General features: G+C 39.7%; 1 protein-coding gene across 4 annotated transcripts in view; it reads right to left on the reverse strand.

The window, feature by feature from the left end:
• Window positions 1-2092: 2092 nt before the first annotated feature.
• Window positions 2093-19953, reverse strand: part of LOC148302546 (ATP-binding cassette sub-family C member 4-like) — a 37468-nt gene continuing 19607 nt past the window's right edge. For all 4 annotated transcript variants that reach the window (XM_088271402.1, XM_088271399.1, XM_088271401.1 and 1 more), the window contains exons 4-14: window positions 19569-19773; window positions 18460-18682; window positions 17747-17903; window positions 15640-15778; window positions 13331-14704; window positions 11784-11938; window positions 9330-9461; window positions 8352-8535; window positions 6890-7069; window positions 5776-6035; window positions 2093-4625 (exon numbers count right to left, since the gene is read on the reverse strand). In XM_088271402.1, coding sequence (XP_088127528.1) covers window positions 2747-4625; window positions 5776-6035; window positions 6890-7069; window positions 8352-8535; window positions 9330-9461; window positions 11784-11938; window positions 13331-14704; window positions 15640-15778; window positions 17747-17903; window positions 18460-18682; window positions 19569-19773 — 4888 coding nt within the window. In that variant the 3' untranslated portion in view covers window positions 2093-2746. The remainder of the gene's footprint in view (window positions 4626-5775; window positions 6036-6889; window positions 7070-8351; window positions 8536-9329; window positions 9462-11783; window positions 11939-13330; window positions 14705-15639; window positions 15779-17746; window positions 17904-18459; window positions 18683-19568; window positions 19774-19953) is intronic.

Here is a 19953-nt window from a genome sequence, read left to right on the forward strand (position 1 = left end):
GAATTTGAGTAGTGTGGTTGTCAATAACGGGTAGAATTGGCGAATGTTACACGTGTGTAAAGTGATCACTTAAACCAGCCTATGACGGTCGTCAGCCCCGTAAATGCCCAGACTTCCATATTCTTCTTCATCTTTGATGAGATGTCAAAAAATAATAAGCATTACATTGCACATATCGCAGGCTCGATTTAAAAATGAATTTTGGAAGGACTTGGTGTGCATTTTAGGGATTTTAAATAATGCTTTGTTTCTGGTCTGTGCTCCCGGGACTCTAAAATTGATGAGTGATAAAAGCTCTGGGCAATCTATATAATTATTTAAAATTTCTTCTTTGTAAAAGCCTTGTGGCCTGTTTTTAAGAGGGATTAGCCTTCTGCGATGTCGATTCCCAGCTGTCAATCCATATCTTTGGTGGTCTGCCTGAAAGTCATCTACCTTGAAGTTGGCCGTGCAGTGCAATGTGGGGGAGTCTGGATGGTCCATTCTCCTCACATACACATACCATTGTCTCCTTCGTTGCCTTCCCCACCTAACGACATCTTCCATCTCGCATATTTCCCTTATCCTGGTGTTCCTTATTCTATCGCGTAGACTCTTGCCAGATATGCCTTCAATTCTGTCTTCATTTCTGTCTTCATTTCTGACACTCTAAGCGCGTTTTTTTGTTACTGCGGTACCTGCTCCCCATTTGTACAAAAAATAATGCAAAAAATAATCTAAACCTTTGGCCATCTCACTACTACATCTCTGCCTTAAGTGACAACAGCTGTCAAGTAGCAAGCAATCCGCCATGAGCAATATTAAACATTGTAAATGCCAATGTCAGTGACAGCATCTGTCAACAAGCACGCTGTTATGAGCAATGTTAAGTATTGCTGCTATGTTTAATAGATGGCGCTGCCATCGCGTTCGAAAAAGCTGTTTTTGAAGAAGCAAAACATATTTTTACTGGTAACAGTTTATCGAAAATTCATTAAAATAAAATTTCAAAGCAAAAGATTAATAGTTTTAGGAGATTAAGGATTTTGAACAATCGATTACATTTTTACTTATAGAGATAGAAAGAGATATACTAAAAATTTTAAGGCAATCGGTGAATACCTTTAGGAGATTCAGGAATTTGAACAAAAGAGATCTTACATTTTTATTTTTATATATATATTATAAATTTCCTATATACAAATTAATAATTACAATAACACTTTATTACATTAACATAATACTGATAAAAAATTATTGATAGAAAATATGCTTGGATGGTTTGGGCATGTGGAATGAGTGGATGAAGAAATAACAGTAAAACAAATTTGAGGAGAATGTAGTTGGAAATAGGAGCAGAGTAAGACCGAGGAAAACCTGGCATGATCAAGTATTTCAAATAGTTGGGTGTGATGAGGTCAAGAGTCAGAATAATCGGCGGGTACGTATGAGGAGATGCGTGAATGTGAAAAAGGCGAATATTATACTCGCCTTATCATTCATCGTTCACTTTGTGTAATACCACTTTAAAAAACACTACTTCGTGACTACCAATTTCGGAATAATCATTCCATCAATAGGTCAAATGTAGATGAATGATAAGGAGAGTGTTATATTACCATACCACAAAGTTAACAATGCTTTTATATACAAAATATAAGGCGAACATTATTTGCAAAGAGGTGTGGCGTTCTTTTCTCTCTGTCAATCCTTGCGGGGAAGCGCGATGGTACCTGAAGCAGAGGGATGATCGCCTTCCTTCATTCATGTGTTAGCGGTCAAGACAACACTGTGTTTATATAATGCAGTGCCCTATGCACCATTGGGGTGTGGATAAGGGTTTGAAGAAGGAGGATTTTGAAGAACCAGTTTCTTCCCATTTCTATCATGATCACCTTCCTTCATTCATGTGTTAGCGGTCAAGATAACACTGCGTTTATATAATGCAGTGCCCTATGCACCATTGGGGTGTGGGGTAAGGGTTTGAAGGAGGTCATGGGTTTTGAAGAAGCAGTTTGTTCCCATTTTTATATAAATCCAATGATACGTTTTTCCCTGATTTTTTTTTAAACGGAGACTAGCACACAATTGTGTATAAAAAAATTGACACAGCTTGTTCAAGCATTGTTTTTAAACAGTTTTTTCACATTATTTTAATAACACAGCACAAATCTTCAACAAAAACTCAAAGAAATTTACAGCTTCGAATAAAAAAATCGTATGATCATATCATAGTCGGACAGGAGAAAGTGACCAACTGACAAAACGCAAAATGTTCAGGAGGGCCATTTAAGTCACTTTTCCTTGGCAAGAAAATAAACATCAATGCAGTTTAATTTTATTTAAAACCCTTATCCGCACCCCAATGGTGCATAGGGCACTGCTTCATATAAACGCAGTGTTATCTTGATCGTTTACACATGAAGGAAAGGTGATCAGCCCTCCGCTTCAGGCACCAGTCCAGGATAATATTGAATAAATATTACAGTGAAAAAATCACTTATATTTATTTGACCCCCCCCTGGGAATCGAACCCGGGACCTCCAGAACGGTAGCCGAGCGTGCTGACCATTACACTACGGAGGCGGACAGTTAGCAGTCAATGCAGTTAGTCATTTTCAACAATTCAATATATATTATCCTTCCAAGTTTAAAATCCTTTGGGACTTTTTTCAGGGTAATATTAAGCTAGTAAGATATCAAATAGTCAATGAACACATTTTTGTAAAAAATGCACTTGGTCACTTTCTCCTGTATGACTACGATATTAAAGTCTTATATTCATGATATTTTTCCGCATGTACGTTTCTTTGGCAACGTCCGTCAACAATTCCAAATTCTGCGGTCCAGTTTCAGCGGCCATTTTGGCGAAGAACCCGTCGTCTTTCTGCAGCAAGATGTACGGGTGGTCGAACTCTACCATCTGACCGCTGTCCATTACCAAGACCCTGTCGGAGTCGATGATGGTGTTCAAACGGTGAGCCACTGTCAAGACTGTGCATTCCACGAAGTTGTCCCTGATGGTTTTCTGGATAAGGTTGTCGGTGTATGGGTCCACGTTGGCGGTGGCCTCGTCCAGCATCAGCAGGCAGTTGTTCCTCAGCATCGCCCGTGCAAGACACAACAGCTGGCGCTGCCCCACGCTGAAGTTGGACCCTTGGTCCATCACGTTGCTGTCCAGACCCCCGGAGGCCGAGAGGGCTTCCTTGAGTTCGACGGCGTCCAGCGCCCTCCATACGGCTGCGTCAGAATATTCCTCAAACGGATCCAAATTCCTTCGCAACGTGCCAGAAAACAACACAGGATCTTGCGGTATAATAGAAATCTTCTTCCTCAAGCTGGTCAGTGAGATATCTTTAGTATCGACGCCATCTATGATCACCGAGCCTTCGTTGAACGCCAAACGGAACAAGGCTGAAATCAAAGACGATTTACCGGCGCCAGTTCTTCCGACGATACCGATTTTTTCTTTGGGTTTGAACTCGCAATTCAGTTCGCGTAAAACGTAGCAATCTTCGGATTTATCGGTGTATTTCATGTACAAGTTTTTAAATATGATATGACCAGACTGAGGCCAATCCTGGTGCGGGGTTTTGTACTTAACGGCCATCGTCTTGAGAGCCTGGGGAGTTTTGAGCTTCTTGTCGATTTCGTCGGGCTGTATGCCGTTTTCTGGGGGAAGTAACTTGTATTCCAGGACCCTCTCGACTGACATCAGATTGTTGGCCACTTCAGCCGTCTGCCTGATGCCCCACTGGACGCTCGTAGTCAGGTTCATGCACTGTGTGATAGCGAGGCCGACTTTGTCCCCAAAAATCGCAGTCGTCACCAAGAGGAAACTGAACGTCACGATGGTTATTAAGATCAGACACATCACGTCTAAGAGCTGTCCGAAAGCAGAGCTGGTCGTGATGAACATGTACCAAGCGGACGTGTGGATGTCTTGATAGTTATCAAACTCTGTTTTCAGTATTTCTTGGGCTCCGAATGCCCTGATTGTGGCCAACCCTCGAAGCGTCGCGCCAAGATGCACAAACACCGGACTCCTTGCTATGCCTTCCATGCGCTTGATATTCTTCGAAGTCTTCAAATACACCTTCCTTAGTAGCATGAAGATGAATCCGAGAACAGAAATAGGTATGAGGAAGTAAAAATTAACATAACACGCTAGACAGATGGTTCCCACCATCTGCAGCAGGATTTGGGAAGCGTCCAGAGACACTCTTGGAAGAAACTCGTCCACGGATCCCATGTCTTTTGCGAAACGGTTCAAAATTCTTCCGGCAGGATTCAAGTTGAAGAACATCATGGGAGCCCGGACGATTCCTCTGAACATCAAGTCATGAAGCCTTTGCGACGCTCGCATGGCGACGTTGAAAAAGGTGAACGACCTCAGGAGGGTGAAAAAAAGAGCCAAGATTAATATCCCCGCATAGATGTACATGTGTGTGTTCGTGGATAGTAGATTATCAAACTCTGGTCCATGTTTCCCGGTTGAATTGCCAATTGGAGTAGACTGGGCTGATAGATCACCAAGACTGATAGTGATATTATTTGGTAAACTAGACTGCAGGATATTGGAGCCGGTGAAATTGTTAGCAAATCCTGAGCGGCTATAGAAGTCACGTTTCTCTTCCTGCGATGTCCTGAAAAAATTAAAATGGTAATTCAAAATACTAGACAATTCCATAGGTCCCATGTTAGAAGCTCAAAGGGGGGTCAATAATAATAATAAGGGATTTTTCACTCTATCAAACCTTTCATTAACTAATTGGGTAGTCACTTTGTGATAAAATCTATCCATTTTTAATTAATGTTTTACTTAGTAAATACCACTATTGCTTAAAATCTACTGTGACACGTGTTTCGATGCATTCCGCATCATTTTCAAACGGTGTTTTTTCAAACATTTTTATACGGTGTTTGAAAATGATACGGAATGCATCAAAACATGTGTCACAGTAGATTTTAAGCATTAGTGGTATTTACTACGTAAAACATTAATTAAAAATTGATCAAACCATTAGAAAGTTAAGAATCAGAATCTCTGTTATACTTTGTCAAAAGTGCGGCAGTCGTTCAAATAACAATCAAGATAACACTGTGTCTTTATGAACATAAAGCACTGGAACCAGTGCTCTGTGCACTGTGAGGTGCAGATAAGGGTTAGCAAAACAATATTTTAAACAGCTATTAAAACGGACATACATTGACTGTACACGACATTAAACGCTCCCAACCGCATTCCCAGATCTGATACAGAATCATCTAGGCTTCCTGACAGACCTGCTCTTGCAAAGGAATTTTCTTTTCTTTTTATGAACTAAGTTGCGAAAATTATTAGAAAATGTGAAACAAAATTGCATCTTGATTTTGTTTCACATTTTCTAATATCCGTCTTTGTAGTATAATGGTCAGCACACTTGGCCATACCATACTGGAGGTCCCAGGTTCGATTCCCAGGGGAGGGGGTCAAATAAATATGTATAAGTGATTTCTCACTGCAATATTTATTCAACATTACCCTGGAGTAGTCGCCTTTCCTTCTTGTGTTAAAGATCAAGATAACACTGCGTTTATATGATGCAGTAGTCACCTTTCCTTCTTGTGTTAAAGATCAAGATAACACTGCGTTTATATGATGCAGTACCCTATGCACCATCGAGTAGGGATAAGGGTTTAAGATAGAGATTTTCTAATGCCATGTAAACCTGACCAGCACAGCAAGGAACAGTTGCAAGTACCGTTCATGACAGTCTTTTTATGTCCAGTTGGAAGACCGCTCCAGCCACATACCAGAAGGACATCCAGAAGTCGGCCAGGGAGACGAAGACCTGCGCCGTGAGAAAGGTGAGCAGCAGCAGCGTCAGGGACAGCCAGCCGGCGCCCGCGCGCAGGTACTGCAGCCCCACACTGCCCCCCGCCACGTTCTTGGAGCTGGCCTCCGCGATGGCGTACTGCTCCTTGTTGATAGTCAAGCCGCCATCTTCCATCTCTGCGTCAGACTCGCTGGCGTTGAAGCTGAGATCCACGTCTACTGCTGAGGATATCGAGGTCTGGAAATAAAATCTTCTACTCTTAGTACATTTACTTATTTACTTCATCCTTCTTGTGTCCAGTATTGAACAAAGGCCTCCCTTGGACTTGTACAGTTCTCTGTTGGACGCTACTCTCTTCCAGTGCAGGCCCGCCACTTCCCTAATGCCGTTGGATCATATTGTCTGAAGCCTACCCAAACTGTGTCCTGTTCTAGGCCTCCACCAGTCAAGCATCTGCTTCGTCCATCCATCACTTTAGTACATATCCCTAACTCCTTTCAAGAACGTCATAAATCAAAAATAGGCCATTTTCAGTTGTGCATGTTTTCGGAATGCCCAAAAAATGTACTACATCCCAGCAAAAGAGGCATATTTTTAACTTAATATTTACCCGCTACAGGGCAGAAAATGTTGTTTTTGCATTTTGAAGAAAAGGTATTGTTTAATAATTTTTTTAAATATACAAAATATTTTTCAAATGGAGAAAAAACCTTCAGGTTTTACCAAAAAAGATCTGTTGCACAGTAAAAAGTTCAATAAGTGGCTTGATATTTATTTTTAATACATTGTGTTATATTTTTAAACTTTAAAAACATTATCCTGAAAAGTTTTTTGATATATGACGTTGTTGAAAGGAGTGAGCGATATGGCATTTGTTGATTCACTGATCTTATCTTTATTTATTTTCACTCCACATAGACAGAAGCACAGGTCTGGTCACATTACCTTTTCTAGGCAGAGAGAATAGAACGTCACATCAATCCGCCTTTGCAAACATTCTTCGCATAGTGCACTGCATCATATAAACGCAGTGTTACCTTGATCGTTAACACATGAAGGGAAAGTCATCAGCCCTCCGCTTCAGGACTGACCTGATCAGATATGGAGTTTCTGGGCTCGAATTTGACCAGGGTCCTGCGTATCTTCTTCTCGCTCTTGGCTTCCTCGACGCTCCCGGGCGGCATCATGGAGTTGGAAGGCACCAGGAGGCGCGCGTACTGCAGCGAGCTGGTGCTCATCTCGTGGTAGGTGCCCTGCATCTCTATCTTGCCCTGAAACCAACATCGTGCCATATATTAGACACACAATAATGGAGCTAGATCCAAGTACTAAACAATTTATTATCATTTATTCAACCAGACGCTGGAATATTATTCTTCTTTTTTTTTCTTTAAACCCTTATCCGCACCCCAATGGTGCATAGGGCATTGTGTTATATAAACGCAGTGTTATCTTGATTTTTTACACATGAAGGAAAGGTGATCAACCCTCCGCTTCAGGTACCAGTCCAGGGTAATATTGAGTAAATATTACAGTGAAAAAATTACTTATATTTATTTTACCCCCCTTGGGAATCGAACCCGGGACCTCCGGAACGGTAGCCGAGCGTGCTGACCATTACACTACGGAGGCAGAATATTCACCATACTCTTATATCAATATAACAAGCATCTACTTTTCCTTCATGCATATTCTATTTTATACTATTGAAATTTTAAATGAAAAACATTAGTTATATCGCTCACTCCTTTCAAGAATGTCATATATCAAAAATTGTCAATTTTCAGTTGTGCATGTTTTCGGAATGCCCAGAAAATATACTATATCCTAGCAAAAGAGGCATATTTTTAATTTAACATTTACCCGCTACAGGGCAGAAAATGTTGTTTTTGCATTTTGAAGAAAAGGTATTGTTTAATTATTTTTTTTAAATGAACTAAATATATTTAAAATGGGGAAAAAACCTTCAGGTTTTACCTCAAAAGATCTGTTGCACAGTAAAAAGTTTAATAAGTGGCTTGATATTTATTTTTAATACATTGTGTTATATTTTTAAGCTTTAAAAACGTTCTCATGAAAAATCAAGTTTTTTGATTTATGACGTTCTTGAAAGGAGTGAGCGATATGTCCCCTTGAGTTTATTTTATGACGACTAGTTTCGGAAGCTATGCTTCCATCTTCAGGTCTAAGTTTTACATTTAGCTTGATGGAAACATAGCTTCCGAAACTAGTCATTATAAAATAAACTCAAGTGGTAATAAAACAAGTGTTTTTTACTTAAAATTTCATCATATCTTACCACAAAGTGAATGCCGAAACAATAAACAAAATATCATTTTCCATGTTGTGATATCAATTGTCCGCCTCGGTGGTGTAATGGTCAGCGTGTTTAGCTACCATGCTGGAGGTCCTGGGTTCGATCACCTTGCCTTCATGTAAGAAATGATCAAGAAAACACTGCGTCAATTTGATGCAGTGCCCTATGCATCATTGGATGCGGATAAGGGTTATAAGTAAGTAAAGATATCAATTAGAATGTCGACTACTACTCACGTTTTTGAGCAGCACTATATGGTGGGCGTCCTTCAAGTAGTGCAGTTGATGCGTGACAAGTACGCGTGTGCGATATCGCAGATGGGACACGACGCACTGCTCGAACAGGTGGCGACCCACATGGGCATCCACGGCTGACAGTGGATCGTCTAGAAGGTAGATGTCCGCACGGCGATACACAGTCCTGAAAACCACAAATTACCGGTAAGACCTGCCTCAAGGCAAGGCAAAGATCTCGAAACAGTAAAAAAAACCATTCACTAAAGGTGGAGACTGACCAGAGCATTTCGTGGTAACATAACGTCGTAACATCGCTCGCGGCGAGCATCAGCGAGCATCTGAAACTATGGATGGAAACTATGCGCTCGGCTCGCTGTACTGACTGCCTGAATGCTGAATGTGGAGGTCAGTCTCCACCTTAAGAGTGAGTTTCTATGAAAAAAAACAACATTGGCGGGTGAGTTTTTTTTACTTTTACCTAACTTACTAACTAGCCATAACGCTGCTTCTTTGCAGGGGTAGGCAGAGAGAAAAAATATGCCACATTAATCTGTCTTTGCTTCTTCTACATTCATGCATCTCCTCATACATACCTGCCAATTATTCCGACTCCTGACCTGACCACGCTCAAGTAAGTGAAATACTTGATCATGCCAAGTTTGCCTTGGTCTTTTACTTAGTAAATTTGTTTTATTATTCATTCGTTCTATATCCCCAAACCATCTCAGCATACTTTTCTTGATTTGATGGATATTGCCTATTGAGATAGGTAAGAATTCAGGGTTGAGGCCTTTCCTGTATTTCCATTTAAACATCTACCATACATGGTTTTACCGCTGTGAGAACATTTGGAGTGCATCTCTCTATTTTTATCCTTGCTTTCATTTTTGCTCTGGAAATATAGTACTATTGGTGTATTTGAGTAAAGAATTTCCAAAAAAAATGTAATCCTACAGGCTTATTGAGTGATGGATATACCTGGCAAGGTTGATCCTGGCTCTCTGGCCACCGGAAAGAGAGGCTCCCTTTTCCCCGACTATTGTCTGGTCCCCAAATGGAAGCTGCTCAAAGTCTCGCTGCAGAGCGCACACGCGGACCACCTCGTTATACCTAGAATTATTAATATAATATATAATGCATATAATTTAGTAGGCATCGAATCCTTGATAGTTTGCAAGGAACTGTCACGAGAGGTGGTACCATATATCGCTCACTCCTTTCAACAAAGTCATATATCAAAAATCATCAATTTTCAGTTGTGCATGTTTTCGGAATGCCCAGAAAATGTACTATATCCCAGCAAAAGCGATTTATTTTTAACATAATATTTACCCGCTACAGGGCAGAAAGTGTTGTTTTTGCATTTTGAAGAAAAGATATTGTTTAATTCTTTTTTTAAATATACTAAATATTTTTCAAATCGGAAAAAACATTCAGGTTTTACCTAAAAAGATCTGTTGCACTGTTAAAAGTTCAATAAGTAGCTTGATATTTATTTTTAATACATTTCATTTTATTTTTAAACTTTTAAAATGATCTCCTGAAAAATGAAGTTTTTTGATATATGACGTTGTTGAAAGGACTGAGCGATATGATAAAACTAGGGAAGGACATAGGTACCATAAACCAAGTTAGGACATAAAATGCCGAACCCTCTTCTAGTGGAACGGAAGGCCAGCTGATGACAGTCAGCAGTCCAGCTTCTCCTGAGGAGTGCAATGTGGTTTCCTCCCAGAAATGAGCAAATGCTGACAAGTTCTTGATTGGCCCACACTAGATTATCTACATCATGGGTCGGCAACCTTTTGTTGTAAAAGGGCCAAATATTTTTCATGGGGATCAGTGCGGGCCGCACTTGCAGTAGGTATACATACAAAATTTATGTACAAATATTTTAGTTTTAAAAATAAAACGCTAAGTGTATATTTTAACGACATTTATTGTATTTAATAAAATCAATGAGATTCCCTTCGCTCCCTTTCTCGCTTCCTTTCACTCGATTGTGTATAATATCGTCCGTCATGTGCGTTGCGGCGAGAATCTCGCGGGCCGCACCAAGATGTCTCGCGGGCCGCAGGTTGCCGACCCATGATCTACATGTATATACTAGTTCGCAGGGCTTTTTTTTTAAGTAACACGGTGGTACGGCCTTCAGGCACCTTTTTTCACGGACAAATTTTAACTTAATCACTTTTTCTCTCTTTTTTGTGTGTATATTAGGTTAAAACGGTTTATAAAAAATAATAATGTATTCAAAAAGAACTCCACTGACAAGACACACAAGGTGGCTTGGTGGATCTCTGAAAAAAAAATATGTTTAAAATTGTGATATTAATAAATGTATACAATATATCGCTCACTCCTTTCAAGAACGTCATAAATCCAAAAACTTGATTTTTCAGGAGAACGTTTTTAATGTTTTAAAATATAACACAGTGTATTAAAAATAGATATCAAGCCTATTATTAAACTTTTTACTGTGCAACAGATCTTTTTAGGTAAAACCTGAAGGTTTTTTCTCCATTAGAAAAATATTTAATATATTTAAAAAAATAATTAAAGAATACCTTTTCTTCAAAATGCAAAAACAACATTTTCTGCCCTGTAGCGGGTAAATATTAAGTTAAAAATATGCCTCTTTTGCTGGGATATAGTACATTCTCTGGGCATTCCGAAAACACGCACAACTAAAAATTGACGGATTTTTGATTTATGACGTTCTTGAAAGGAGTGAGCGATATGTTAATAAAGAAAAATAAAAAAAATAAAATTGAAAACAAATTAGACAGAACAATGTTTACGCTTAAGTAATAACAATCTATATTTATATCATTCATCAAAATGATAAAATATGGCATTGAATTAAATATTTAAATGATATTTGAATTATTTTTTTTGGTAAAAAAAAACTTGACTTGAAGTGAGTTCTGGGACCATTTTTGTTTTAAAAAAAAGCCCTGCTAGTTCACAACATAAATTAAAATAAACCATGTTTTAAGCTAGAAAAAAAACAACAATCCACTAATTGATCTATAACCTTGTATATAATAATAATAATAATAAAACCCTTATCCGCACCCAATGGTGCATAGGGCACTGCGTCATATAAACGCAGCGTTATCTTGATCGTTTACACATGAAGGAAAGGTGATCAGCCTTCCGCTTCAGGTACCAGTCCAGGGTAATATTGAATAAATATTACAGTGAAAAAATCACTTATATTTATTTTGCCCCCCTTGGGAATCGAACCCAAGACCTCCAGAACGGTAGCCGAGCGTGCTGACCATTACACTACGGAGGCGGACAATATATATAATACAAATACTAATTCAATATTTTTCTTTTTGAGTGGATGGAGAGTCTGGCCTTACTGCCTAGAAAACTCTACTCTTTGCCATACGCCATGCTAAAAGTAAGGTAAGTATCGCCTACCTGAATCTTTCATAGGACTGTCCGAAGAGTATGTTTTGTCTGACGGAGCCCCCGAACACCCAGGCCTTCTGAGGCGCGTACGACACGCTCCCGTGCACCTCCAGGGTGCCCCGGAGCAGAGGCAGCTCACGCAGCATCGCCTGCAGAAGAGAGCTCTGGAAAATGAAAAGTTTAGTTAATCTTCACACAAACTCTCCGGTGCATCTATCTTATAATACATATGGATAGTGTCCCACACACCCAAATGGTGCATGGGACACTAGGGAGCTTGTTGACTTTATCCTTGATTATGCGAAGGTAGTGTGATTCGTCCTGCGGCCTGGGATCTATCCCATATGTAACAATCATGGGATTCTTCTACATCTTTAGCAATAGTTCTTGCATATTTTCGATTTATGTATGTATTTAATGTAAACGCCTTAATTTTTTACATAGTTTGTAATGTATATGTTAGTTTATTAATTTATGGTTCACAAACAATGAAAAACATATTACAATAAACGAAATACAGTGCAATACAAATTGTTTTAATGTTTTTCATCAATTAGATGAGAACACAACAAGTTCATAGAAATAATGGTGCAGGTTAAACACATATATAAAGAATAGAAATTTGGTTGTAAAAAAGGGTAATAACAACTAAAAGTAATGAAGTAAGAAAAATACAAATAAAATTTAGAAGTAAAAATTAAAAGTGAAATTAAACTATGCTACATAAGGTACAAAATTCAAGACTCCACCAGATTGGTGAAATCAATTACAAATTGATTTCACCAATCTGGTAATAGTCCTCTTGTATTTCTCCTTGCCATCATTAAATATGTCGACGGTCACATTATCAGTATTTTCTAAATTATTATACAATCTTAGCATCCTAGAAATGGGGTTAAAGTGTGCTATACTAATGTTATATACTGGGAGAGAAAATGTGATAGAAAATTGAAAATAAATAAATTGAATTGAATAATATGTCTGGTCTGGTCTAGAGACAAGGATAAGACAGCGAAGACGATTCTGGAATGCCATGTCAATAGAATGCAAGAAAATAGACTGGCCCAAATTGCTCTTCAACAGAACCCAGATGGAAGAAGACTTCCAAAGTGATAGCGTGATAGTATGATCGATAATTCTGAAATTATCCGGAACATTGGTCTGTATGTTCCCGATAGTTACCTAAGACAGCTTCGACATAGATTGTTTCACATTCCTATACACAGGACCAACCTGCCGATGGTTATGCCTGTAGGAAGAGCTACCGCTATGTTGAAGAATATCTCATTGGATATTGATCTGTTCCATGTGTCTAAAGGAGTTTTCTGAAGTGGGATTCTTCTACACCTTTAGCAATAGTATTTTTGATTATTTTCTATTTTTGTTAATGTATACGATTTAAATTTAAGTTTGTAATGTGTATGTTAACTATAAATAAATAAATTGAATTGAATTGAATTGAATTGATAGCTGGCAGTCTACTGGAATAATGGAACAAACAGATCCGAGGATCTATAAGAAGAAAGAAGAAGAATAATATTTGGAAAAGAGCTGACCTTTCCTGATCCAACTGGGCCTATGACAGCCACCAACTTCCCTGTGGGCACCTCCAAGCGGTCCAGATCCAGCGTCAGAGGTTTCCCCTCAATCCATCTAGCTTCAGCCTTCAGCATCCTCACGGCCATTCCGCTGTCCATGGTGTCATCCTCCTCGCCTCTTTCCGCTTCTGAGTCGTCATCATAGACTGTCTGAACTGTATTATTTATATTTTGACCAATTTTTTCACATTGAACTAAATTTTCAACCTTTTTGCTAATATATCCCTTTTTATCAACATAAATATCTCCAACTCTATCACTTATATCAGCTGTTTTGTTTATAGTTTTATCATTGTTAATTTCTGCCTTTTTATCAACAAAAGCTTCTCTTTTGTTGTCAGCATGAATGTCTCCCTTTTCATCAACATAAATATCTCTCACTTTATTATTAATATCAGCTGTTTTGTTTATAGTTTTATCATCATTCATTCCTGCCTTTTTATCAACAAGACCATCTGTTTTGTTGTCAGCATAAATATTTTCCTTTTTATCAAAATGAAAATCTTCCATTTTATCATCACTAATATCAGCTTTTTTGTTTAAAGTTTTATCATCATTCTTTTCTGCCTTTTTATCAACAAAAGTTTCTTTTTTGTTGTCAGCATGAATGTCTCCCTTTTCATCAACATAAATATCTCTCACTTTATTATTAATATCAGCTGTTTTGTTTATAGTTTTATCATTTTCCTTTTCTGCCTTTTTATCAACAAGACATTCTCTTTGATTGTCAGCACGAAAATTTCCCTTTTTATCAACATAAATATCTCCCACATCATCACATATATCAGCTGTTTTGTTTATAGTTTTATCATCATTCATTTGTGCCTTTTTATCAACATCAATATCACCTTTATGAGTATCTTTATTTTGATCATCAAAATCAGAATTTTTTCTTATAAAACTAACACCATTACCGTCATTGGGGTATATCATTTTATCAAAACTAGTCTTTTCGCTTGTGTCCTCAGTTTTGATTGCCATATTTCTTCTCTCCTTACTGATATTATCACCCTTTTTAGTATGAATGACATCTCTCAGACTCCCTTCCTTTTGACTAGGTCCATAACCATTGGGTTGTCTGTCATCGCCTTCAAATCCTTTATTGATAAAGCCGTTGGTTTTGTGGATGATGCTGCCATTTCCTTGCAGACCGTTTGCTAAGGGGTTCTCTGGAGTGTCGGGAAGAGTCTCCTGTCCGATCTCTTCGAGGTCCAGGTAGGTCTGCAGCCTCCGCAGGGCGATGTACGCCTCGGCCGACTCCGCGATGGCTCTTGTGAACATGGAGGATATGGATTGGGCCATGAGACTGAAGTACGTTGCCACCACAAACACCTAGAAAAAAATATTGAAAAATAAAAAAGGATAACTTGTACCATTTGTTCATATAGCTATATGATGAAGAAGATTATGGAAGTCTGGGTATTTACAGGGATTAAGACCTGTCATAGTCTGGTTAAGTGATTACTTTACACGCGTTACATTTACCATTCCGCCCATAATTAACAACCACACTGTCATTCAATATTCAACTCATACATATAATTCTTATGTCGCTTCATGTGTGACATCACAGCAGTATCTATAGTTGATTTGAGAAAGCTTTTATTTAGCAGAGACCCTTTTATTTAGATGTATGCAAGATCCTAACCGGATTACTTAACAAACTGGGAGACGTCTGAAAACATGATTTTCACTTTACATACTTAACATTCAACATTGACAACAATTCCACTTATTATTTTTTGACATCTCATCAAAGATGAAGAAGAATATGGAAGTCTGGGCATTTACGGGGCTGACGACCGTCATAGGCTGGTTTAAGTGATCCATGTGTAAAGTGATCACTTAAACCAGCCTATGACGGTCGTCAGCCCCGTAAATGCCCAGACTTCCATATTCTTCTTCATCTTTGATGAGATGTCAAAAAATAATGTGAAAATAACTCCTGTAATTGGAGATAATCCTTAATAATAATTTTTAATTTTTTGGACTAATACATATGTCATAAATCTCATGACGCTTTATTATTGAGTTCACTGAAGCCATCTATGGTTGGTTTTGAGGGAACTTCAATTTAGCACAGACCCTTTTAATTAGATATATGCAAGATCCTAACGGGATTGTATTATTTGAAGTTTTACTTAGTAAATATTATTATTTTCATGAGAAAATTTATACATTTTACCACTAAGTGACTTCCAAATCAATTAACGGATTATTTTACATACTGGGAAAAGCCCGAAAATGTTGTGAGATAAATTACTAACCGTGGCCGATGTCAGCTTGTAGCCGAAGAGGGTCATGAACACCATGACGAAGAACACAGACACCCTGGTGGTCGTAAGGAGGAAGGACATGAACACGGCTCTCACGAAGTTGTTCTTGCGAACCATCTTCAATTCCAATCTAGAAACATACAAAAACCCTTCAAATAACCCTATCTGAACATAATAAAAAAAATAATAATAAACCATATCCGCTCCCTAGGTGGAGCATATGGAGTCCACAAACTGTCTCCAGGCTTTTCTGTCAGCTGCCAGCTCCCTTGCATCCTCCCAAGCCAGATCCGTGTCCCCAAGTTCTGACGAGAACTGCCGACGAATTGTCAGCAGTGGTCGTCCTGGGCGGCGCGAACCTGATGCCTTGTAAAAGAGGCAAGCTTGATGGCGGCTCTCAGGAGGCATGCGGAGTACATGGCCAAGCCAACTGAATCGCCTTTTCTTGTCGACAGTTGTGACCAAGATTTGCTGCGTCCTACGCCTTATCTGAACATAATAAGGCAAAATCGAAAGTTGGCAAGGTGTGGGCAGAAGTTAAATCTTCTGTGATCCTGTGACTAAATAGGTTTTATTGTTTTCCATTATGTTTAAAATATCTTCTTCTCTTCTTCATCTTGTTGTAGGCCTTGTGACCTGTTTTTATGAGGGATTAGCCTCCTGCGATGTCGATTCCCAGCTATCGAGCCATCTCTTTGGCGGTCTGCCCGGGAGTCGTCTACCATAGGGTTGGCCGTACAGTGCGATGTGGGGGAGTCTGGATGGTTCCATTCTCCTCACATGCGCATACCATTATCTCCTTCGTTGCCTTCCCCACCTAACGACATCTTCGATCTCGCATATTTCCCTGATCTTGGCATTTCTCAATCTATCTCGAAGACTCTTGCCTGTTATGCTTCTCAGAGTCTTCATTCCTGACACTCTTAGCGTGTTTTTTTGTTACTGCGGTATCCGTTCTTCATTTGTGCAAAAAAGTATGCAAAAAATAATCTAAACCTTTGGCCATCTCACTACTACATCTCAATGCCTTAAGTGACAACAGCTGTCAAGAAGCACACAGGCCGCCATGAGCAATATTAAACATTGTAAATGCCAATGATAGCATCTTTCAAGAAGCACGCTGCCATGAGCCATGTTAAGTATTGCTGCTTTGCTTAATAGATGGCGCTGCCATCGCGTTCGAAAAAGCTGTTTTTGAAGAAGCAAAACATATTTTCACTGGTAAGCGCGTTTTTTGTGGCAGCGGTGTCTGCTCTACTTTGGATTCCATACGTCATGATGGGTCGGAAACAAGTTTTGTAAATCTTAATTTTGCTGCCGATCTTCATCTCAGGGTTTTTCCATATAGAATTTTTCAAATATAATAAACCTAATAATCAGGTAGCCCTGCCTGGAATTATCTATCAAAGTGTTGGCAGAAATAATTGGTGCAGTATATCACTTCCGGACTTTGGTATCAGTTGCTGACTGATATGCCCTATCTGGAGCATGTGCTTGGAGAAGAGAAGTAAGAACTATTGCACCTAATAGAGGGTCGACGAGGTGTGGGCAGAAGGCAGATCTCCTGGCTCTAGAATATACAAGATTGGACGGGAATCAGGACCGTCGAGACGCTGTTTAGAGCTGCCCGAGACAAGGACAATTACTCTCAACTGATAGTCGACGTCAGGGGGACCTGACATGACACGCACAGAAGAAGAAAAAAAACATAATAAAACAACAATTTTATGGTTTGAGACCGAGATAAACATGGCACGATCAGGTATGCCAAATACTTCAAAGTGGTCAGGTTAGGAGTCATAACAATTGGCGGGTATGTATGAGGAGATGCATGAATGTGGAAGGGGCGAAGAATGTTTGCAAGGACAGAGTGGTGTGGCGTTCTATTCTCTCTGCCTAACCCTGCGGAAGCGGCGTGATGGTTAGTTAGTTTATATGGATAAAAAATAATTTATTCTCTCTGCCTACCCCTGCGGGAAGCGGTGTGATGGCTGGTTAGTCAGTTTTCTTGTATACAAAAATTTCAAGGGTTGATGAGTATCCGCAGACTGTATTGAAGGAACAAGCGGAAGACTTGGTACTAAGCATAGTAATTGACCTTCTAGAGAGAGCGATGAGTCCTTGGAAGGGTATCTCCCAGGCGTACATCTTGATGACCTGGACTCCAGAGATGATCTCCCCCATGAAGCGAGCTCTTTCGTCAGTCTTCATGGCGGTCTGGAGACGGAACCTGGCTGACAGCTTCCCCGTATAAGCTGGAAATCATAAAATCAAAATAAAACTGCCGAAAAATTTGTTATGTTTCAGAGAATACAGGACTTCCCCATACTAATAAGCATTTGAAACGTTCGTCAACCAACGTTTCGAGATTTTCAACAACGTCGTATATCAAAAATCGTCAATTTTCAGTTGTGCATGTTTTTGGAATGCCCAGAAAATGTCCTATTCCTCACAAAGTCAAACCACCGCACGCCTAAAATTCTCCGCAAACACCTATTCTCAAAGCTTAGTACACGGCTGCTCTGGGCCCTTGTAAGGTGTCATGTTTCACAGCCGTATAAGAGAACAGAAGCAATGCAGGCATTGTATAGGCGGCATTTGGTCTTCACCGAGTATAAATCCGATCTCCAGACAGCCTTCATACTGTTAAATGCGGACCCTGCGAGTCCTAATTGCACTCCCAGTTCTTTTTGAAGGCTGCCATTTTCAGTCGCGTACACTCCCAAGTACTTAAAACTCTCCACCCATTCGATGCGCTGGTTACTCAACATCAAGCTCAATACAAGTAAAAGAGTTTTAATATTGGCCGACCTTGTATTGGCACCACTGTGAGCAGGATCAGCATGCCCAGAAGGCCGGGCAGGCCCACGATCTGCCACAGGAAGTACACGGTGACCAGCCCCGCGGCCGGCGCCACCCAGATGTAGTGCAGGAAGGCCGACGTCATGTCGAAGCGGTTCACGTCGTTGGAGAGCAGGTTCACCACCTTCCCGGGGGGAGACTCCCCCAGGGCGTTCCGGGACAGCCGTAGGGACTGAAAATCGGGAATAGTCCAGGTTAAGCCAAGCAATATTTTAAGACCTAACTAAGGATTCCAATCCCACGTCAATATCTCAATCCCGCAAGCCTGCGGGATAATCTAGTATTGAATAATCTAGTATTTTCAATTTCAATTTCAATTTCAATTTAATTTATTCAACAAAAAAATAATATATACATTAATTAAAAGTACAAATACATATATAATTAAAAGTAAGCAAGAAGACTTAAAGGTGTAGAAGAATCCTGTTTCGGAAAACTCCTTCGGACACATGGAACAGATCAGTATCCAATGTGATATTGTTCAACATAGCGGTAGCTCTTCCTACAGGCATAACCATCGGCAGGTTGGTCCTGTGTATAGGAATGTGAAACAATCTATGTCGACGCTGTCTTAGGTAACTATCGGGAACATACAGACCAATGTTCCGGATAATTTCAGGATTATCGATCATACCGCGCAAAAATCGATAAAAATGCGTAATCAAATACACATTCCTTCTAGTCTCTAAACTATTGAAGCCAAGCATACCCTGGAGAAACTGAGACCAATATGGACCAATCATGAACTTGTCAGCATTTGCTCATTGATGGGAGGAAACCACGTTGCACTCCTCAGGAGAAGCCGGACTGCTGACTGTCGTCAACAGGCTTTCCGTTCCACTAGAAGAGGGTTCGGCATTTTGTGTCCTAGCTTGGTTTAGAGTACCAGCATCCTTCACTATTGTTATCATGTATGATACCACCTCTCGTGACAGTTCCTTATGAACCAACACAAATCTGATGTCGGATAGGTCCTGGCCTGACAAAGCTTCAAAACTTCTCCAGATGTTGTCTTTGAAAGCTCAGATCTGGGAATACAGAGAGACAACTTTACTTACCTTTCGGTATATGAGTGAGCACACAGCCACTCTGGCCCTCATGCCCAGATGGAACGCTCCCAGCACGTAGTGGTTCATGACCAGGGCTCCGAGTCCCGTCAGGAACACGATGCCGCCCGCGTAGCACAGAGCTGCAGAGTGGCTGACGGTGCTGCCCGGCCGGAAGTACATTAGCAGGTGACCTAGCAGGACCGGATTGGTCAATCTAGAAAAACATACGCCAAATTTTAAGAGTTTTAATATACAAAATTGATGGTTTTAGCATTAAAAATAAAAGGTATTTGGCATACGATATTAAGGCTTTTGGTAAGCTATATCAGTGATTTTAGCATGATTTTTGGTAGGTGATTTTGAAATTTTTTCGACATGATATATATTAAGGAAG

The sequence above is a fragment of the Brachycentrus maculatus genome, unplaced genomic scaffold (assembly GCF_059751285.1).
Source record: "Brachycentrus maculatus isolate JH-2025_06_01 unplaced genomic scaffold, ASM5975128v1 h1tg000440l, whole genome shotgun sequence".
Lineage (NCBI taxonomy): Eukaryota > Metazoa > Arthropoda > Insecta > Trichoptera > Brachycentridae > Brachycentrus > Brachycentrus maculatus.